Genomic DNA, 18,328 nt, shown 5'->3' on the forward strand with positions numbered 1-18,328 from the left:
AGACAAAAAAAAAACCCAAAAAAAACCCGAAGAAAAACAACAGCCACAAAAGGAAGATGTTTTTCCAGGTCTCAGCCACGAGATTAAACTGGAGTTTTTATAAAAACAGACCTGTGCCCTAGTGATGTTTTGGAACATTTTCTTTTTCCTGGATTTGGTTTATGAATGCAGTGCAAATGCATTTGTCTTCCTCCGATACATTTGAGCCCTTCTTTTGTTGTGTGAGTGGCCAGGGCACTAAGCTGTGTTTGAGTTTTTTGGCTGTGGGGATGAATGTTGGGGCTCAATCACACTCTCTTCTGATCGGAGGTCATGAGGGCTGCAGCCACTCTGCAGCTCTGCAAATGAAGTGAGGGCTTGGAGACTTCTGTAAAATTACCATTATCTGAAACGCTTTAAAATTTCCAAAGGTAAAAATCCATCTTTTGTCTTGCCATTTCTAGTTCTACCAGGCTAAAGTTTTGGTGATGCACAGCCATGCCCTCCCATTTAGCACACTTCCTGCAGAACCCTGCCTTGCCCGTCAGAATGTAGAGCAACACAGAGTACAGAAATACTTTGGGATTCCAGTGCTTGTATCAGGGAAGCCAAGCTGGAATTAGAGAAGTTACTATGAAGTCTCTGGTGCATCATGTATGCACTTATGTTGATTTGTAATGGGCAAGCAAGAACTTTTACAAATAATTAAGTTCCCTGGTTCTTTGGATTCTTGCAATGCCCTCATTGATCCAATCTCTGAGCTGTAGCATGGAAGTGAGTACTATTAGTATCTGTTCATTATTCTACCCTGGGAACAAAACCAAAAAAAAGGAAAAAAAAAAGGAAAAAAAAAAGGAAAAAAAAAGAGAGGTTCTTGTGGTCATAGCCTCAGTGGACATACCTGCAGTTCAGCACGCTTTTTGTTCTCCCTAAAACCCAGAAGAATCATTAGGTTAAATGAAATACTTTTTTTCCCTACTCAGCTCAGGGCTTGACTCCCTTTCCTACCTCCTTCATGACTTCAGTTTCCCTTTAGGAAAATGCCTGGGTTGTGCTTCCTGCGTACCATGGCAACTGGCACACAAAGGGAGAGACAAAACCGTGTCTGTTGAACCTGGAATTGTTGTTAGCCATAGTCACTTGCTAGTGCTGGACACGAAACAGTGTTTATGTATTCTTTGTGCCACAGAGTTTAGCAATGACTTGGCCATAAGACAAGAGGAGAATCTCAAACTGCTCCCCCCACCCGAAGCATTCCCATGGTTATGAAAATCAAGCAAAAGGCACGCTGCAGACCTGCTCGCGCTCCGGGCAGCACCATGCCCTAAATCAGGGTGCTTAAGCACATCAAAGGGCTTGAACACAGTTTCAGCCAGTTCCTTTTGCCTGCTTTCCCATCACCGTGGGTTTGAAAGTCGGACTCAGGACAATCGTCTGTGTGGGTTGTATTGGAAGCAATAGCTATAACATCTTGGACACTTTCAGCTAAACCAAAACGAGGATTAAGCAAATTCCTAAACTGGCTGTTAACCGGGAAACAATCTCACCCACCACCAAAGAGAGTCTGATATCAGTATCTCATGCATCCTCCTTGCAACACGGGAGCCCAGCAGCTATGGGAACAGGGCATCTAGCTGGTATCCCACTGGATGGAGCTAAAGGTCAACTGGCAGCAGAGGGAAGGCAGGCAGTGCAAGGAAGGAAATTTTGCCCAGTGGAGGAGGCTCAGGCCAAGCTGGCACAAGGCATCAACGAGAGCAAAAAGAAAAAGGTCATGATGACTAAGACAGAGAAGGACAGTGAGATCTCTGCCTTCATTTTCCATCTGAGCAGGATAAACTTTCCAAAGAACATGTCTCACTGCGAGGGTGAAGGATGAACAGTTTCAACATTAAAGATTAGAAACGAATGCGAGCTGCAAAGCTCAGACCTGGCCAAGTCCTGATGCTCGCAAAAGTTAGATACAGTATAAGTATCAATCCAAGAATGTTTGGTTCACTCTGTAATAATAAAGGGACCTATTTTCTCATGTCTTATTTGCAAACTGCAGTGTGCGATGAACTACATTTTGCAAACCTAGAAAATTCATAGGAATTGTGTTGTGCACTTTGGGTCCAGATCCATCTTAAAACCGGACTTGTTTTCTTCCATAGCACATCTGCTATAGGGAACGCATATCTCTCTATCACTTAAATCCCTTATCTGAAAAGACCAGGAAATACTTGAATTCAGTGAGAGGAAATGACTTCAAAGAAAACTTAGTAGCTGCTTTAGAATGAACCACAAGGAACAGGAACATGGGAACCACCAGAGCTGGAGAAGGAATAACACACATGATGATTATTAAATAGGGAAAGTTACCAGGTAAGTAAAACCAGAAAAGTAAAAAAACCCAACCAAAACCCAAAAGCAAACCAACAAAACCCAATCATAAGATAGAGTTGAACCAGTCTGAAAAATATCAGGCCACTTCTCTCCTTTCTCCTTCATGAGATTCAGGAGAGAATTTAGATCAGAAAAAAAAATAGAAGCTCACAAACTGCTTTACCTTTTTTTTTTTTTTTTCTTTTTATTATGATTTCCTTTAAACACCAAGGGTCATGAAGCGAAGGCAGAAGAGAGAAGTGAAAAGACTAGGCTGGTTATTTCTAGGGATTATTTCAAGTGGCTTGGCTTTACCTTCTCCAGCCTCGGCGCCAGTTACAGTACCCTGCTAAAGGTGAGCGTTGCTTTGGAAAAAACAGAGAGAGAGGGAAGGTTTCCAGCCCTGCATTTACTCGGTCAGTAACCACCCTGGGTGGCCAGAGTAGCTCACTCCTCATCACTTAGCTCTTTTGCAGAGTTTATCTCAACCGGCAGGCGTGCAAGAACTGCAGATGACCTTGCCTATGCTGGGATTCCACCTCGCGTGCAAGCCGACAGGGTCAGTAACACCCTCACCTATTTTTCCTGTGGAAGATAAACCATCAGCAGCCATCCTCAGCTCCTCACACAGCAGGACCTCCTAAAGATAAATGCCTGAGATTACAGGCGGAGTTCTTGCAGGAGGTTCCCAGCATACCACACGTTGCAGAGGCTTTCCCCAGTTGCCAAAGAGGCCAAGGCTGCCAAAGGGTGGGAGAAGGAGGCTTTGGTTTATGAGCTAGTTTTAGGTCATACTTGGTTGCAACAAACATGTGCTTGGCACGAGTCCCTGTTGTAAGGAATGTGAAAAACTAAGACGCCAGGGCAGCGAGCAGGATGGGGAATAAATCATCTGAGTCCAAGGGTAACCCAACGCTACCGCCAGCCTGGTTGTTGGTTTTCACAGTGAGCTGGATACCCAGATGCAGACATGGTCCATAGCAGGCATTGTGTGTCCTATATGGACCAGCAAGGTAGGGAGAAATAGGGTCTGAGAGTCTGCACAAAGAGATCTCGTGCAGAAGTCGTGAGGGGAAAGGAGGAAAGGGTAGGAAAGCCTGCTGGAAAACGTGGCAAGGCACAAAACACACCAAGGCAGCCCTGTAGAGGAATGAAGCTGGGTTAATTAACATTATACAGCTGTGGGCTGGCTTCAGGGGCGGTGGGTTGGCTGACGTGGTTAAGGTGCAGCTGTGGCTGGTTCCTGCTAAGTAGTTAAATAGCTCTAAGGGGTATGGAAGAGGAGCACTGGATGGAGAGGAGCATCAGATGAAGAGAGGCCTAGAAGAAGCTGAGTGCCCTGGATGTGGAGAGCATGGCTGGAAGAGGAGTCTGGAGAAGGAAGAATCTGGATGCAGCAGAGGCAAGCAGTGTGGGCTGGCCTGAAGAGGATGAAGAAACAGCATGAACAGTAGATGAACCTTCGAAACCTTGTGGGGGATCGGGGGCTGTGCCCAAGCAAGGTGCGGGAGCTACTTATCAAAGTTAACCTGGTCTGGGATGGTAAAAGCCTTGTTGCAGCCGGCTGGCTTTGATAGTGCTGTGACACAGCCCCACTTTGCCCCATTGCCTGAAGGAACAGAGACCTTCAGTGCTGCCAACGACAAACATTCAGTGATGTGGAAGGCATCAGGTTAGGCTTTTGTGTGTGTGAGAGGGGAGCAGCTGAGGATGTGGGATTCTTGTTGGCTTGGAGGCCATGCTGCTCTGTCAAGTATGAACAGAGGATGTTTGTCAGCGAGACTGATTTCTCAGAGCTGGGAATATTACAATAAATTAATAAGCTAAAAATACAGTTGGTAACTCCATGGGAGAATTGAAACATGCTTTTTTTGCCAGGAGAGAACTGTGAATATTAACACATGCAGAGCAAATCTGCAAACAGACCACACAGCTTCCACCTGGAGAACTGTTTTCTTCATCCTGTCCTAGCTCAGCGGTTTTCACACACATGCATATTGCCTGCTCTGGAGACAACATACATCCATAGCCCCAGGCAGCAATCCCAACAGCTGAGAATGACCAAGACTTATTTACAAGCCTCATCCAACACAAACCAGTTCACCACCATTCCTGTCACGGAGTCCATCCCTTCCTCACCCTTCCCCTGGCATCCCAGGTAGGGAACTTGCGGAGATTGGAATCAACCTTCAGAAGCAGAAAAACCAGAAAAAGCTGTGCAGGATTTTTTTTTTATGAGCCTGCTCAGCATCATTCTGCCATCAGTTCAGTTGTCTTCTTCCTCCTTGGTTCGGATGGATAAAGCTGGACTGTTCTGGTTGCATTGTGGCATGCTTGGCACTTCTGCATGGATTCGCCATTGCCTGGATCACTTGCTCATCACAGCTTTTTTTTTTTTTTTTTTCAAGATAAATCATAAAGTGCAATGCAAGGAAAATGCTTAAGAAGCAGAAAGCAAATTTGAAGAACCCAACCTTAACAGAGTTAATCAGGCCTTTATGCAATACATCAATGCTATCATTTGCAACTGGTTGAAGTTGTTACTACTGCAATAGTCTATTCACAGTAGTCTCAGTTTTTCTTCTCCTGCAAAATCCTGCAGCGTTTTCTCTATATTGAGTGCAGAGCTATACTCATGCCACATTTAGATGTAGCAGGAAGAAAGACACCTCTGAGTCTGAAGCAGAAGACCAGAGGAGGAAAACAATGTTTGAAGTTACTTGTTTCTGTGGTCCTAAAGCTTTCTCTAGGCCTTATCTCCAGCCACATCCATCTGTAGGAGGCCTTGCTAGTCTCTCAAAAGCCCCATAGCCAGTTGTTTGACCCATTTGCAGAGCTACTTGAGTTTCCAAAATAACTTGAGCAAGAGACCTTCATGCAGGAGTGCAGCTCCCGCGCAGGCTGCTGGGCCTGGGGAGGTACCCGAGGGGTCTGGCCGAGCACGGAGAGGGGCTGTGTGCCTGCACTGTCCTTCCTCCCCCATTCCCTCCTCTCTGCTGTGGTACTTGGCAGGGATTTGCAGTTCAGGCAAGTAGCAGAGAATCCAGGCTTTGCTATTGCTGCCTGACTTGGGCAGACACTGATTCTCTATGGACTTCTTTAGATTTAGGTGTTACTGTAGCTTTCAGGAACATACACCCAAACAAACCCCTACCGCTAAACTCTTCCCCCATTTCAGAAACAAACCCAGACCACTGACATATACAGTGCACGTGGTCTGTCCATGCCTCGAGCCCCACAGAAAAGTGCTGAAGACTAACGTCCTTACGGAAATTGCTGAGAGCCCAGGGTCTCACAGACAGTCACCACCCCACCGAACCAGTGAAGTGGTTGATCCATTGGGATTTTCCTTTCTGAAGGCACACTCATATAGAAAAATCCTTCTGTGGGGCAGGGACCTGTTTCTTCCTCAAGCTGTTTGCCCTCATAGCTACCTTTTTCTCTCCCGCAGCATCCTAGCAAGGGACTACTCGGCTACAGAGTTTCTGTAGCACCAGGTGTCACGGTGGTTTGCGCTATGATCTTAGGGATGGAGTTACAGGACTTTAAAGCTTGCCTGTGCACTGCCCCAGACGTCCCACACGCAGACCTTTAACATTTCCCCTTCCCAAACGCACAATCTCAAACAAGAAAAAAGTTTCTCTTCCATTTCTTTTTAATTAGTATCTTGGTGAATATACAAAAACAAAGAATCGAGGCAGCTGGCAAGTTGTCGGGACCTGAACCAGTACACCTTAGGATGGGGCTTCACTTTAAAACACTCTGTACAGGAGCATATTTCACATGACACATGTAACTACTGAAGCGTTCACTGGGAAAGACACCAGATCAGACTGGGCCAAAGTAAACAGCCTCTATTGAACTGAGTGAGAGCTGTAACTGCTGATGCAAGGACTGGATTTGGTTCAGTTAGCTCCTTGCTTGCATTTTTCACAAGTTACTCGTTGCCATTATTTGCCTTTTGCCCTGCCTGATCCGGGGATGTGGAAGGGCAAGCGCATGGGGGATGTGATCACATACATGCAGGTAGCTGAAGCAGGCAGCACGGTAATTTTGGGGGGTGGGACAGCCACTTTCACAAAGCCAGCTACATCACAGGACCTCACATACTCTGCACAAGTTCTAACCCGTAGATGTGTGAAATCTTGTGTGAAGCACATAACGGGTGTTTGAAGGAGTCGCTTGTTAGCAAGTGGAGCTTTTCCTGGACTGGCACTTCTGAAGGTAGGAGCACATGCAGTAGTTTCATCAGCGACAGGAGGTAGGCTTGAATATAGGCAGCATATTTCTGAGGAGTGAGCTAGCCTTTTACTGGGCTCGACTAGCGACAGACTTTTTATCTGTGACACGTCTTTACTGCTGACACACTTAAACTCTTAGAGAATCTGCCTTATTCTAAGGCAAGGGGTGACAGAGATCAGGAACAGAAGTTGAACGATAAAACACATTAGAGAGGTCTGCAGTCCTCTCCCTTGCAGCATCCACCTTTATTGGTCACAGGGGGTTACAGATTTGCTCACATAGCCCTTGCTGGAGCCTTTAGTATGATTTACATTCAACCTAGGTTTAGAGATTTTGCTGGAGCAAGTGTATATGGACATTTTCCTTTCTGATGTCATCACAGAGCAAATCAGATCACTTCTTATCTTATGCCAAAGCAAGATTGTGCCTCAGCCAGGAGGCGTTCAGGCTGCAGAACAAGGGACAAAGAAGGGACAAGAAGATTCTTTCCTGGAGTCTTCAGCTCTGTGTGTCAAGTTTTTGGAGGGGCAAAAGTATATGTGTGGAGAGGTAGTGGAAAAACGTCAAATCCTCCATGGCACAAGGAGAATGGAGCAGGAGATGAACGAATGCAGCCCCACATGATGCTTCAGGACAGCGCTGAGGACACCGGGCCGTCAGTATTCAATTCTGCTCCAGTAGAACATGGTACCAAGGAGGATGCAGAACTGAAACAACAAGACTTCTAAGTTTCTCTGCTCCTCGTTTCCTTCTCCCCACCTCTCCCCCAGCTGTATTTAGTTCTACTCATAGGAGAGAGCAACAGAAATTCTTGATAAGCCAAGTCTGTTGAGGCAGAGGAAGCTTAAAGCTTTTTATCTGCACAGAAGCTCCACAGTGAAGAAAGAAGCTGCGTGCAGCCATAACTATTTGACTGGATCACTCAGCTTGCTGGGGATTAGCTGTCACGAAGCTGCTGAACCCCGAGTACTTAAAATACTCATACAAAGTCTTTGAACTACAAACTGAATTATCTGTCACAATTATGTTTAGATGATCCAGTCCCCTTCACAAACAAGCATCTGCAAGTTGTGTTTGCGGCATCGTACTGCTGCGATGGCAGCGGGCCGCAGCAGGGTGGAAGGCCATCCAGCTCCTCACCTGTGGAAGCCAGAATGGAGCACAACTTGGAAATGTAGCTGTTAGTGGAACAGGCTACAGGCACGTTGGTGTCGAATGAATAACTATAATCTACAGAAATTTTAAATACATCGGTCCTGTCATCCACCCCCACCCAACTGGGTGTGGAACAGCGAGAAAAGAGAAGAACAAATAAAAGCAAACACGAAGTACTCACAGTCCAGCAGAGGATGGCAAAACCAAACCAGGCAACACCCCAGGCATGTGTGTTCATTGGCCCAGAAATTGTGTCGTAACAACCCTGTAAGACAACCGTGAACGAATTGACACCATTCTGCAAGGCGACAAGCTTATCCAGCTCTGAGAGAGACCGAGGCAGTGTGCTCCTCTCCTCGTAAAGCTTGGGTAGCTCACAGGGTCTCAAGAAGGCAAGGCAGAGCTCCACTGCTGATTGACAGCTTGCAGACAGCCTACCTGCTCCTAGCTCCAGGTACAAAGCAGACCCATCTCAGACACTTCAAGGACAGTTTCCTGAGCCATCCACTTGCGGGGTGTACATATATAACTAAAGCACAGCCCACACAGAGCTGACCTCCAGAATCGAGAAGCTGCAGGCAAATTTGGAATCTTGAGGGCCTTCTAGAAATGCTTGGTAGGGCAGAAGCTGGTGATCCTGACCCAGCAGTCTGTTTGACTAGGACAAGCTAATCTACTCAAAAGTTCTACTTTGAGGGGTAGAATTGCCGACTTGCTTGCTCACATTGTATGCACTTGTCTTTGGGCTAAGTTTGATGTAGCTGCTGTCCGTCTACGTGTTGGAGATATCACTTCTTACCGGTGGAATTGGGAGAGCTTTCTTAATAGTTCTTTCTCTACCAGGAAAGCCTTCATTACAACCTGTCTTGTGTTCAGTAGCATGGCCAGGACTCTACAGGTATTGCTTCTCCTCCAGAAAGCTTTTAAACACCTGGAGCTTACCGTGGAGGAGGAAGGCTACTCACTGTTTCCTTCCCTTCCAGCAAGGTGCTTTTGACCAACACACGTTAACTAGAAAAAGCAGAGGGACTCTTACATTGCTGTTATAGTAGCCGGGGACTCCGAGCTTGCAGCCATCGAGGTTGACAGGAGAGCCTTGGGCATCCATGACGCAGCAGTTGTGCGGCCAAGGGAAGTCGGCATCGCTGTGCGTGCGGCGGAAGGCGGAGGTGTACTCCTGCCAGTCGGAGGGACCCCGCACCCCACAGCACTGGTTCTGTGGGGCGAGAGAAGGGGAGGGTCTCCGTGGGGCCAGGTCACAGCCCTGCACCCCGCTGGACCCTGCACATGGCTGGTTAGGCATTAACCAGAGATTTATGGGGGAGATTTTTGAAGTGCCTGCCTTTGACAGCCTGCCGTCTGATAAATGAGCAAAAGAGGGAGTGCGGCACAACTTTCTCCAAGGTTCAAGGCAGATGCCGTCCTCTTGGTTACTGAGAGGCCCCAAGGAGGACTTGAAATTCCAAGGCTGCAGAGCATTTAGTAATTAGTGAGAGTTTCCAGTGTTTTTATTACCTGAAGCATGAGTCTATCCCATGTCTTTGTGACCCCCTCAGTCATCCATTTGTCATTGTTATTGTCTGTGTCTGACTTCTGATACCTCTCCAGCATTTGCTTCAGGAAGAGATTCGGAGTGAGCTACAGAAAAAAACCCCAAAACCAAAACAAATCAGATAAGAATGTAGGAACTATGTAAATAAGTGGTCAAGTAAAGCAAATACATGGTTATTGGGGGTGGGTTTGTTTGCTTGCTTCAGTGTCCTGCTGGAGAACAGGAATGCTGCTTCTCCACCTGTTTTACACACAGGAGAATAAAGAGCAGGATTTGAGAGACAGGAGCAACGAGGACGTCGATCTTGAGCACGACCCTTAAGCAGGATCTGCCAGATGTCAGATCACAGGAGACGTGCAGAAAAGCTTGGGGTTACATTTGAGATGTTGCTTGGAACAAAAGCACCACGAGTAATTTCTCTCCCTACCAATATCTCCAATAACCCACATAATCTTTCCCTCATTAGTAACGCCGCCTGGGGCAATGCTGAAGATTTGTCTTCTGCATGTATGATAGATTAATCAGTCTGTAGCTGAACGACTAAACACTGTACTGATGATTCAGCTAACCCACACTATTATTTCCCTAACTACAAGGTTGTAAACAATTTAAAATGTCAAAATTAACAAAACTATGTTAAAAACAACAAAGTTATTTCTTTGACCACACTTTCCTTGTGGGGTCCTATTCTAAGTCAGGAGTGGCCCTTTGAGTTTACACTGTACCACCACCCAGGTCATTTACTCCACAGAACAGGACCACTGTGTGCCCTAGAACTGCAACGGTTCCCAGTACGGCTGCAAGAATACGTGAGGAAAAATACTCACAAAGTCTCGGTGAGTCGCTGCTGTGATGCAAGAAGCCATTTCAAATGCATAAGTGATCAGCATCAGAATAATATACTGTGGGAGGGAGACAGCAGAGTTACACCTTGGAGTAACAGTTGAGCAGGTTTTTTAAGATTAAGCCTGAAAGCCTGCTCAAGGCAAAGAAGGCCAGGCTATCCTTGTCTCCTTAGACCTCTCAATGCCCCTAAACATTCATGTAGCCCTTTCCCATCCTTGTTTCAGTTTGCAATCTGCTTTCTTGAAGGTGACTGGAATTCTTCTCCACCTCACAGAAAAGATTTCATCAGAACCTCGTGGCATTAATACCACCCTACCTCTAAGGAAAATACTTTGCCTGACACGTCCTAGAATAGCACTTGCCCTTTTCTTTTTTGCATGTCATTGGCAACTTATGCTTGTGCCATGTCTCCTCCTTCCTCTTCCACTTGCCAGCAATAAACTTTTCAGCAAGAAGCTGTTCAGTCCTAGCAGGACAGCTTGTACTTTTGGGGAAACAGAAGGTACAATTCAGGGTGTCTTTCAGATCCTCCCGATTTTGCCTTGTTGGATTTCCTCAGCACTCCTACTTTGTAAGGAAAGATCCTTCATGTAAGGAGATCCTGAGGACCACCTCTCATAGTCTATATCTCTGTTTCTCTTCCCTTCTCAGCACAATCCCTTTAACATTTTCCATATTCCCTTTGGAGTTCTCATGTCTCTCTTTCTCCTCCCACATTTTATCATGTTCTTCTTAGACTCGAGGCATTTGTTTTCCTCTTACCTCAGCTTCTGCCCCCTGTATACTCTCTTATCTCCTCTACCACAGCCTTGGGTTTCAGCCAGGACACCAAAATTCAGTTGAGGGAGTTCTCTTCCCTCAGTTATTTGCTGGCAAACTCCCTGGCACAAGAGTTCAGATCTCTAAGTGTCTATTGTTTAAAACAGACACCCTGCCACCCGACATTAATCCAAGAGGGAGCCGATTCCAGAGTTTTCGGCTCTACCCTTCGGTAATGCAATTAATTTTTGCCACTGCCAACCTAAAGAACTAAGTAAGGAATTGTGCAGAGATTTGTTCACATCCTAACATTGTCCTTGGCTTAGCCAAAGCTCTCTATCCCCACCCCTGTAATTTCTGCCTGCTGATGTCTAACGTTCTCCATTGCACCCCTGTTTGGCATACTAACACGTACTGATGCTTTGTACAGATGTCATTACTTATCAGCTCCTAAACTGAATGGTATATGGCTGCTGAAAGGCAGTAAGGGGTGGGCGGAAACAAGGATCTAAACCACATCACAGCTCCACCTGATTGCACAAGTGCTTCTGCATGGCTTCAGGGCAAGGGCAAGGGCAAGCCAGCCCGCTTAAAATTCCATTGTGGCTATCACTGTTAATTCCCTTAACCTGGTTCAGGAGCTTTTCATGCATGTGTCCTCACAGGAGTCACCTTGTGGGACACCACAGCCATGAACGAGAAGAGCCTTTGGCTCCTTATCACTAATAAAAGCTGTCTTTGCTCAGCTTTGGGTTGTTACCAAAGTGAGCAGGGAAACTGAGGCAATATTTTTTTCAATCTGGCTGCAATAGGTAGGCAAACTTTGCCATACTTACCACCAGCAGCAAGGTCCTGCTGGGCTTAATGACTCCAACGATACCAAGGATAGACAGCCCGAAGAGTGCAAAGCCAACAAAGATGCCAATCCAGGCAGCAGCATAGATGTCATCATTTTCTGTGGCTTCCAGCAGAGGGTAGAGACCATGGGGATCTGACACAAAGAAGATGCACTCTGCTGTCAGGGCAATGCCACACATCTGGGAAGTGCAAGTTCAGGAAATCCGTTAGATCAAGCTTCTCCAAAGAAACAGCAGAGACAGGAAAAGATGGAGATTGCTTTCCTTTGGTTCAACTTCCTGCCAAACAGGAGCTACTCAACTCCTCTGCCCAACTCCACCATCCTCTGTGTTGTGCCTTCACAGAAGAACTGCAGGCAAATCTCACCCAGCCTAGACCTAAGAGGTCAGGCCTAGGACTTGAGGATGTTGTTAACCTTTCCCTTCACTATATGGAGGGAGGTGGTTGGAATGATGTTGATCAGCAGCAAGGGCTCTTCCTCCAGAACTCATGTTGGCCTTGTGGATCAACCCCTGCTGCCCCTTGCTGTCCCCTCCCCACCCAACGAGTCAGCCAGCACATCTCTCCTTTACCCCTCCTCTCTCTTGCTAGTTTATTTACGTGTCGATTCCACACATGAAGAGGGATTTCATGGCTAGGAACTGCTGTATTAAGAAGTGTCATACTGGAAGGAAGCCTCCACCCATACTTCTCCCACTTCACTTACCCCAATAACCACATTCCCAAAGACTAATAGGCCCTGCAAGATGCGTATGCCATCATCACTTTTTGCCATCTTTAATTCTTCATGCAACCTGGGAAAAACCAAAGACAGTCTTCGGTTAGACCAGTACAATAGGCTTCACTCAGAAATAGAAATTATCCCTGAGGAGGATAGACAAAACCTGCCAGCCTGTCTGTACACTTTCCCACCCCTTCCTTCATAGGAGTTTCAGAGGAGAATGGGAACTCAAACTCTCCCTGATACTTGGAGCTACAGAAGGCTGGGACCACTCTGGGCACAGCCAGTGTCTGTTGCTCCCTTTTGAGTTGGGTTTTCATCATCACAACAGCATCCATGCAAACCTCAGCTCATGGTGTTGCATTTCCACCTGGCTAGAAACAGCATTTATGACTGGATGGACAGGGGACAAGTTCAGTGCCCTCACCTTGCTCTTCTTCCAAAAGAGCCAGCTTTACCCCAGGATCTGCCATCCAGCCTGCTGGCTCTTTCATGTTGGCCAGCACTAGCATTAGACTGAACTGGCAACCACGGCACTTCAGCCATGTCCAGCACAGACCTACGGCACACGGCTCGGCAGCACCTTGCTAAGGGCAGCCCCATCTCCCACCCATGCCGGGACCTGAAGCTGGGCCCCCGTTCCCAGCCAGGTGTGAGGGAGGGAAGGAGCAGCTCAGGCTGCAGCTGGCTCACAGGAGCCAGGCCAAGCAGCATTCCCACCAAACTCCTGAGCGCACTATATCCTGCAGGCTGGGGCCACGTGCCCTGTGTTGAATTCATCCTCTTCCAGAAAGGGTGGCATAAAGGCACTAGGCAGAGGTGTGAGACCTCTTGGAGAAAGAAGCCCGGACGCTAGCGCCAAGCAAGTCCTTTGTTCAAAGGGACAAAGCACATGTGTGCGTAGAGAGGGAGAGGGAAGAAAAACCCAACCCTGAGACAGCTGCATTTGCCGTATGGTTAAGAAAATGTAAGTTGTGAAAGAAAGGCTCTAGTGGACCCACCTGGAGCAGACAACAGGAAAAGCAGCCTGAACACCTCCCTTCTGCCAGAGCACCAGCACTAGTGCCTGCTCTTGCTGACGTTACTCACTCTGGGATTCTTCAAAGCAGCTGTTGGAAAATGAGCAGACACAGCTGTCAATGCAGGGGAGTTTCTTGAGGAACAGCTCATTGTGGGACCTCTCTGACAATGCCACCCTCAGCCTCCTTAGCAGCTGCCCTTTTAGGGGAGGCAGGGCTTCCAACAGTCACAAAGGGAAAACCAGAATTTTCTACCAACCTTCCAGCAGTGGTTCGAGGGCTGGGCATGGAGAGCTCTCCAGTGCTCTCACCGTTATATCAGCAGCAGAGCACATAAATATTTTCCCATGACAGCATGAGTGGGGATGTCCATTATTTCCAAGGTGAGAAGCCATTTTTATTCCCAGCCAGGTGTTTGGAGGCCAGCCTGATACACCTGAAGCTGTATGGCTCTGTGTTTGAAAATGGCAGGCTCATGAGGTCATCCTGAAGCTCTGTCCCTGCTGAACTTGTTGACTAGCCAGCATGTCCAAGGGGCCACATGAAACTGCCTTGGAGGTCCAGTCTGGGTCTGGACAATGTTTGGCCACATGGTTTACGATACAACCGGGCAGAGTCTGCCAGACCTGAGACGGACACTGGTCCTCTACTCATCTGAAAGCTGGAGAGACCACTGCCTGGCTCATGGATCTCTGAGCTGCAAACTCCAGAGATTTTCAAGAAGCCTTTAGTTATTGCCATCTAAGAGACATCGCAAGTCAGGGAACAGTCCAAAAAGCAAGGAAACCTTCTCTGCTCCGATGCCGGTTGGTGAACTCTGACTACTACATGGAAAAGCAGGTCTGCTCCAGGTGCCACATAGCAGGGTGGAGTGTGCCATGTGGCTAGCACGACAGATCACACGAAGTGTGATTAATGAAGTCACAGCCCTTTTATTAGCATTGCAGGAACAGCTTCTTCCCCTTCTCTCCTGCAGACCCCCCTGCAGTGTAACAACCGCACTTGCACCCTGTATGTGAGCAGTCCACCCAGCGCACGCGCTTGCCTCCCCACAAGCTGGCTTTCATCTCCTCCCTGGCAGGCAAGACTTGGCTCACTTTTCCCTCTCCTTAGGCAGGTGTTAAAGTCATGCCAGTCCAACAAAGCAATCCTCTGCTCCTGGGGCAAGCCTGTCTCCTGGGCTACTGTAGCTGGGATGAAAGCTGGACATGGTCTCTTGCCCGAGAGTGGCAAGCTTCTACGCAGCTTAAGGGTCTCCAGTACCTTATTTAAGTCCAATGGGGTTGCAGGGCAAGGGAAAGCAGAGACTGGGAAGAGGAAAAGGGAAGGAAGATCCTTTACTGTAGACCTAAATATGAACCCTCTAACGATGCTGCCACATTAATATGAGTTCTCCCTCTGCCTCCAAGTAATTGGCATCAAAGGAGTCAGGTTCTTGGTGTCCGCTTCTTCCCCCTGTGCCACCTGTGGCAACCCTTTGTCTGGTCCCTTCTCCGTTGTAGAGGGTCTAGTATCAGCATCACAGATGGAAGACTGGGGAGGTGCTCCAAGGCTGTGACGACAGCCGGGCAGCTGGAGGGCTGACCCTCCAACACGCCCCAGGGGAGAAGCTGCAGGAGATCCGGGGCTTTCCACCCGCTGCCTGCTCCTCACGCCTCACAGGTAAGCTGTGTTAAGCAAGAGCAGCTTGCACGGCACTTGGCACAGGTGCAAGACTACAGGGGCATGAGGCAAACCTTGGCTGGCTCGCCCAAGGCAAGCTGCACACATGCATGACTCAGCCACCCTGGGGTGTGACACCGGGAGGCAGTCCTCCTCCCAGCCCCCCCCACCCCCCACCCCCCCCTCCCCGAGAGACAGGGCCAGCACCTCCTGCCTGAGGACACAAATCCGTTTGGCAGTAGAGGAAGCTTCTTTGCTTAAGGTTAGTTTTATGACCCAAATACAGTTTCCTGGGGCTTCAGGGAAATTCCTGAGGAAACTGGAGCTTCAGCTGCACCATTATCCTAAATCTCCACACAAGAAGGCAGCTGGGTGCTGGGATTTCAGCCTTGAACTTGCATGGACCTGCTGCTCCTCAGCCCATCCTGGGCACCTTGCAATGTAGCCATGACCTGTCTAGGTCCCAGATATTCAGTTATCACTACCACAGACTGCTGCGTGCTCCAAGAAGCTTTGGAAAGCCATCTTGTTGCTCCCACTGTACCACAAAAACCTACGTCCCTCCTGAAGCACATCCTTCTTCCTTACACCCTGGTCACAACACAGACTGCAACTTCTGCCCTCTTGTCTCTCCTCACACCCCCCAAACACCCCAGACACTCATGGGGGTCCAGCTGAGCCTGGCAGAGCCCAGGAGGGGTGGTAGCCTGCCTCCCCCTGTTCCTCCACAAGCTGTAGACAGATCTGTTATTTCCATGCCTTTGGAGCTGTCTTGGCCTCTCCTCCTTTCCTCTACTCACAGTGGCTCTGTGAGACCTGCAGCATAACTGTGGGAGCCAAAAAGGAAGCTGCTTTCTGCAGACACCAGTTTCTGAGCTCTTATTTTAGGTGACAACTCCATGCTGGCTTCCAAAGGATGCCCTGCTCACAGCAGGTCCTGGACTGAGGCAGGATTCAGCCTGTGTTGTGCATCCCTCATGCAGTCTGGGCTGGTGGGTCTTTCGAAGCCTCCACACCCTCTGTCTATAGTTTGGGACAGGTTTTCAGTAGCCGTACACATGAATGTCCCCTGGTTAGACTAGTCCTACTCCATCTCTAGCCAAAAATGTCCATGGGTAAGAACTAGTTTGGCATTGCCCCACGCAGACGTGGGTTACAACTTCATTGCTTTGCGTTTTGTGCCACTCGTTATGGTAGAGTCACAGCACTGTGACCAAGGGATGTCCCAATCCATGTAAAGCAATATAGGATCAAACAAGATGAGGCTTCGAAGTTTTAGCCCCTTTAGTAGTATATATTATTATTTTATATATATATAATATATATAAAAATATATATTTATGTATATGTAATATACATATTACTCATGAGCATCATTTGTTTCTGCACCTTGCTCTTGGAATCTCTTGGTGCGGTGGTGGGACTTAGAGGGGCGTCACCTCACCCCTCGCTGCCCCCTTTGCTTACAGCAGGCACGGACAAGGGACACATTTGTATTTTACTCATGGGCTCCGCATGCCGTGGCTGAAGGGCTGCAGGCCACTCAAGCGCAACTAAACAAACCCAACCATCCAACGGCAGAAACCTGGTCCTTGCCCGCAGCCGCCTCTGTTGCAGAAGCCCGGACACCGCACCTGCTGCCCCTGGCGCTCGCCCTGCCCGGCCGGGAGCGTGTCCCTGCAGGCAGGAGCCAGGTGCCTGGGCTAGGCTGGGGCGCTGGCGGAGGGAGGCCAGTGGGTTGGAACCGTGGCCGGAGGTGTCCTGCCAGTGCCGGTGCCGTGGGAAGCCTCCGTGAGCCACGTCCTGACCTGCTGCAGGCTGTGATGCATGGACGCTTGAGGGGCCTGACAGCAATAAACTTTTTTTTTTTTTTTCCCTTTTCCCCAATTGATTTTAGCTGAAAACTCAACCCCTAAGAGGCTTAAAAAGAAGGTACCTTCCAAGTTCTCGGGACAACTTCCATTATACAGTTTTTAACAGATGCAATTAAATGTGCTATTGCTGAGTTGCTCAGATTCTGCTGGAAGAAGCCAAATGCTTTACAGGCGTCAATTCATTATTCGTTTACTTATTTTAAAGCAAACACCTCCTGTGCACACAAACCCACACACTCCTCCTGCCCTGCCGGACTTTCCCCATCCCTCCACCTGCCCCCAAATGCCGCTGACAGAGAACAGCTTGTGTGCCAGGAGGCAACGCTCAGAAAAAGGAAGAGCCAGCCAGTTGTTTTGTGCTACCAGGGGAGAAAAATCAAGCAAAAACAAAGCTCAGCATCAAGCAGGGGTCAGAGACTAATTAAGTTTCCTTTTGAGAGAGATTGCTATGAAATGAAGCCTGTGTGAACAGTGGAGTAGCTGGTAAATCATCATCAAGCATAATTACCTCGGAAATAGAGCTGGGAGGTAGGCTTTTCCTCTCTCCCTCATTAGTTCAGCACAGCCAAAACAAGAGTTGTGGTGTGGTTTTTTTTTTTCTATTTTCATAAGTGAGGGGGAATTACAGGATTCATCTTCCTCTGCAACGATTTTTCTTTTTTTTTTTTTTTTTACACCCTGATATATTTGCAACAGATTTAATTTGCCCATTCCCTCCTCCCCAGTCTTTAGGAGAAAAAATATGAAACAAATTAAAACAGCCATAGAAAAGACACAGCCTGAGGTAAGAAAAATGAAATACTTAATAATCTTCTGCAGTTAACCTTATCCAGGTAGCACATTCCCACACACCAAACACAGCCCAGAGACTAAAATATATTTAAAAAAACACATTAAACATAAAAACATCTTTTTCTCCTAACAAACACTTCTCACTCACACGCCTCATGAAGAGGAAGATGATGACCAAAGCAAGGCACTCACCCTCCCTTCTCGTGATGCTTCCCAGCAGAAATCCCGACCCACCTGCCAAGGCGAAAAAGCCCCTTTCTCCCACCTGGGCTGGGCTTTAAAGGGCCCAGGTTCCTGAGGAAGGTGCTGTGTGATTGGTAGGGTGCCCATCACATGGGGAAAACTTCTTTTTCTAGCCAAACCTGTTCCCTCGTCCTCCTGGGACCGGAGGGTGTCTCTGTGATTCTTAGATCGTATCGGAATGCCGTTGTGCAGAAAACACAAAGCTTTAAAGAATTTCTACTATTATGCTCTCGAAAGGGTGGATGAGTGACTCACTCATACG

The 18,328-nt window shown here is 47.9% G+C and overlaps 1 protein-coding gene across 1 annotated transcript; it reads right to left on the reverse strand.

The window, feature by feature from the left end:
• Positions 1–5,992: 5,992 nt before the first annotated feature.
• UPK1B (uroplakin 1B) lies at positions 5,993–18,076 on the reverse strand. Its single transcript, XM_040597084.1, has 9 exons — positions 18,016–18,076; positions 13,478–13,585; positions 12,462–12,549; positions 11,734–11,934; positions 10,120–10,194; positions 9,256–9,378; positions 8,777–8,956; positions 7,922–8,005; positions 5,993–7,292 (listed from the first exon to the last, which is right to left on the reverse strand). Exons 3-9 carry the CDS (start codon positions 12,528–12,530, stop codon positions 7,242–7,244), a joined length of 783 nt encoding a protein of 260 aa, XP_040453018.1. The 5' UTR covers positions 12,531–12,549; positions 13,478–13,585; positions 18,016–18,076; the 3' UTR covers positions 5,993–7,241.
• Between the last annotated feature and the right edge of the window lie 252 nt (positions 18,077–18,328).

Source organism: Falco naumanni, chromosome 5, assembly GCF_017639655.2.
Source record: "Falco naumanni isolate bFalNau1 chromosome 5, bFalNau1.pat, whole genome shotgun sequence".
Lineage (NCBI taxonomy): Eukaryota > Metazoa > Chordata > Aves > Falconiformes > Falconidae > Falco > Falco naumanni.

Excerpts from the sequence above, each read along its gene's own strand:
- UPK1B (XM_040597084.1), bottom strand. The coding sequence starts at position 12,530 with ATGGCAAAAAGTGATGATGGCATACGCATCTTGCAGGGCCTATTAGTC. Across the intron at positions 10,195-11,733 it reads GCAGGACCTTGCTGCTGGTG|TATATTATTCTGATGCTGAT; the intron begins GTAAGTATGGCA and ends TCCCTCCCACAG. Across the intron at positions 8,957-9,255 it reads GGGATAGACTCATGCTTCAG|AACCAGTGCTGTGGGGTGCG; the intron begins GTAATAAAAACA and ends CTCGCCCCACAG.